The following is a 3,344-nucleotide window of genomic DNA, read 5'->3' on the forward strand; positions in this document are numbered from 1 at the left end:
TAATAAGGCAGAGTGTAGTTACATCAACTGTACTGTGTATGTATGAGCGTCTACATCTGTACCTTGTTAAAAAAACAAAAATGTAGCCTTTCTGTTAAAAACACATTGCACCAAGGAATAAAAGGTCCCCTGCACAAAAAAGGCAGAAATGGCAGAAAAGTGACAACGAGCCCCCTACGCCTCTATAAAGTAGGACGGGCCGCAGCACCCCCCACCCAGTACCACCCCGTCCACTGCAAACAAACCAACGCCTTGACCCCTGCGCGCTCCCTGCCCAGCGCCAAGAACCCAGCTTTTCTCCTCCCCGCCGCCGCCTCCAGCGCCATGAAGCGCCTCTTCAGACGCCTCTCCCGCGTCGCCGCGGCCGACTCCTCCTCCGCGGCCGCCGCCACGGCGTACCGGCAGCTCCGCGCGCCGAAGCAGGCCGCGTCGGCGGCCGGCGGCGCCAAGGTGCCGCAGGGGCACGTGCCGGTGTGCGTCGGCGAGGAGGGCGGGCCCGTGGAGCGGTTCGCGGTGCGCGCGGACCTGCTGGGCCGGCCGGCCTTCGCGGCGCTGCTCCTCCGCGCCGCCCAGGAGTACGGGTACGGCCACCCCGGCGCGCTCCGCATCCCCTGCCCCGTCGCCGACTTCCGCCGCCTCCTCGTCCGCCTCTCCGACGACCCCTACGCCGACGAGTGCTAGGCGCCGGCCTCCGCACCTTCTCGGCCCGCCGCTGGAGAACTCTGCCCCTCATTCGCCCCCCTTCTGACAGATTTACCCCCGGGCACTGGGCAGACCTGCAATGTACATACAGTGGCAGGCCGAAGAGGAGTCGCCGGAGCGAGGGTTAGGATAGGGATCTCCTAGCTTCGTAGTAACATTTTTTTATTACTGCCGAGCATGAGCTGAATGGGAAGAACTGTGGGTGTTCCTTTTTCACCCCCTCTGGTTCTAGGGATTTCAGTGTGTGTGTGCGTGCGTGTGTGAGGGAGAGAGAGAGAGGTAGTAGTAGTATGAGTTTCTGCTAGGGATTTTGAGGTGTTCGGTGTTAACCATATGAGATCCTGAGGCTATCATGCCATATTTTTACTGAGCTAGTAATATGATCTTTTAGCACTACATTGGTCTCCCTCCTTCTCTATGTATGTTTCAGTTTATATCAGAGATCCTCTGGTTCATATGAGATCTGTTTGGAATGCATGAATTCCTTGAAATTTTCACGCATTTTAGAGAAGATTGTTCAGTTATTTGAAATCGACGACGGCTTCGGCGGTCAAAACATTGTTATCCTCTGGTTCATTTTACTGAATTGCACTGCGTTTTGGGAGGGGATGTGTTAACAGGGGCGCAAGCTGTGATGGCCTGTTGGGCAAGCGATGCCATGTTGGTGGTCCGGGCAAAGATAGCAAGGGTGCTGCTGGTTTGAAGCAGGATATATGCCGAATAAAGGAAAGGATACTGCAGATATCAACTTTTATTAACACCGAGACAAGCACTCAAGCAGTACATTTAGACCATTTGCACAGCTGATCTGCTGTAAGAGTGAGAACATCTTCAGCCAGACGAAAGATTCAAGAAAATGCTGCAGCCAGGATATGAACTGCAGTCTCGCTGGCTTGTCACAGGCTGTTCAGGAAAATTTGGCCAACATCTTCAGCAGTGTTCTTATCAAGTACATTGCCATTGTAGGGAAACTGAGTTAGGGTTTGGTTTGGTTTTCAGTTGATATCCAGGTTCGGGACGCAGCGGTCTCAAGTGAATTTTGCGGACATTTTACTGAAGATAGTTCAGATCCTTATAAGTCGACACCGAGTTTCCGCTTGGGAACATTATGCATTGCAATGCATTTGGGGAGAGCATGAGTTAACATTGGTGCAAGCTTGTAATGGAGCATTATGTATTGCACTGCATTTGGGGACAGCATGAATTAACATTGCTGCAAGCTTGTAATGCAAGCGATATGCTAGTGGTCCGGGCAAAGATAGCATGGTGAATAAAGCAGAATCTGCCAAAGAAAGTCAGACCGGCTCTCTGAACAGCTGTAGAAACGCATTTCTACGAACATCCAGACAAGATATGATTGGAGCATTTGTACATATGATCTGGTGTAAGAATAAGAATATCTCCAGCCAGGCTAAAAATTCTGAAACACTGCATCCTGAATCTGCATTGCACTCTCCGTTTCTGACTCTGCCTGTAACAGGCTGTTCATCAAATTTTGGTTATCATCATTTTTACAGCAATTGCAAACCAAACAAAAAATTCAGAAAAGTTACAGCTTGAATATGAATCGCAGTCTCACTGGCCTGTCGCAGGTTGTTCGGCAAAATTTGGGCAGTATCTTCAGCAGTGTTCTCATCAAGTACTCCCTCAGTTCACAAATATAAGATGGTTTAAGTTTTAGTGTGTTTGTTCACTCATTTCAATTCACTCAGTTTAGTCCGTATTAAAATATTCAAAGCATCTTATATTTGTGAACCGAGGGAATACATTGCAACTGTAGAAAAAACAAGTTAGGGCTAGGTTTGGTTTTCAGTTGATATCCGAGTTCGGAACACGGCAATTTCAGGTGAACTTTCCAGTCATTTTACTGAAGATGGTTCAGATCCTTTAAAATCGACGCCGAATTCCCGCGTCGGAACATTATGTACCGCATTGCATTTGGGGAGATCATGAGTTGACACAGGTGCAAGCTTGTGAATGCAAGCAATGTGCTTGGTCCGGGCAAAGATAGCAAGGATGCCGATTAAAACGGAATCTGCCAAATAAAGTTACACTGGCTCCATGATCAACTGTAGAATCTGTTTTTCTTAACATCAAGACAAAATACAACTGGAGCATCTGTGCAGATAGTCTGGTGCAAGAGTAAGAGCATCTCCAGCCAGGCTAAGAATTCTGAAACGCTGCATCCTGCATCTGCACTGCACTCCCCACTTCCGACTTTGCCTGTAACAGACTGTTCAATCAAATTTTGGTTATCATCTACTCCTACTTCAACAAGAGCCGCTCTCATGAAGCACATTGCGCCTCCATGCAGAGAGATTGTTCATTAGGCAATTAATTCACCGAGCATTTTTCTTATTCTTCTTTCTCTTCTATATAAAGTGGCTCAAGGCAAGGTTTTGCAGTGGAGTAACATGTTGGCGTGTGGGAGATATACTCCCTCTGTTCCTAAATATAAGTCTTTTTTAAAGATTACACTATGGACTACATACGGAGCAAAATGAGTGAATTTACACTCTAAAATATGTCTACATACATCCGTATGTGGTTTGTAGTGAAATATTTAAAAAGACTTATATTTAGGAACGGAGGGAGTATATGGGTACGACAGGGACAGGGGAAGAAGGAAGGATCCTGCAGCA

At 47.9% G+C, this 3,344-nt stretch overlaps 1 protein-coding gene across 1 annotated transcript; it reads left to right on the top strand.

The window, feature by feature from the left end:
- The first annotated feature begins 225 nt into the window (after positions 1 to 225).
- Positions 226 to 1,098, top strand: LOC109735806 (auxin-responsive protein SAUR71). The gene has a single exon (XM_020295010.3). The coding sequence runs from the start codon at positions 325 to 327 to the stop codon at positions 679 to 681; it is 357 nt and encodes a 118-aa protein (XP_020150599.1). The 5' UTR covers positions 226 to 324; the 3' UTR covers positions 682 to 1,098.
- Positions 1,099 to 3,344: the final 2,246 nt, after the last annotated feature.

The sequence above is a fragment of the Aegilops tauschii genome, chromosome 6, assembly GCF_002575655.3.
Source record: "Aegilops tauschii subsp. strangulata cultivar AL8/78 chromosome 6, Aet v6.0, whole genome shotgun sequence".
Lineage (NCBI taxonomy): Eukaryota > Viridiplantae > Streptophyta > Magnoliopsida > Poales > Poaceae > Aegilops > Aegilops tauschii.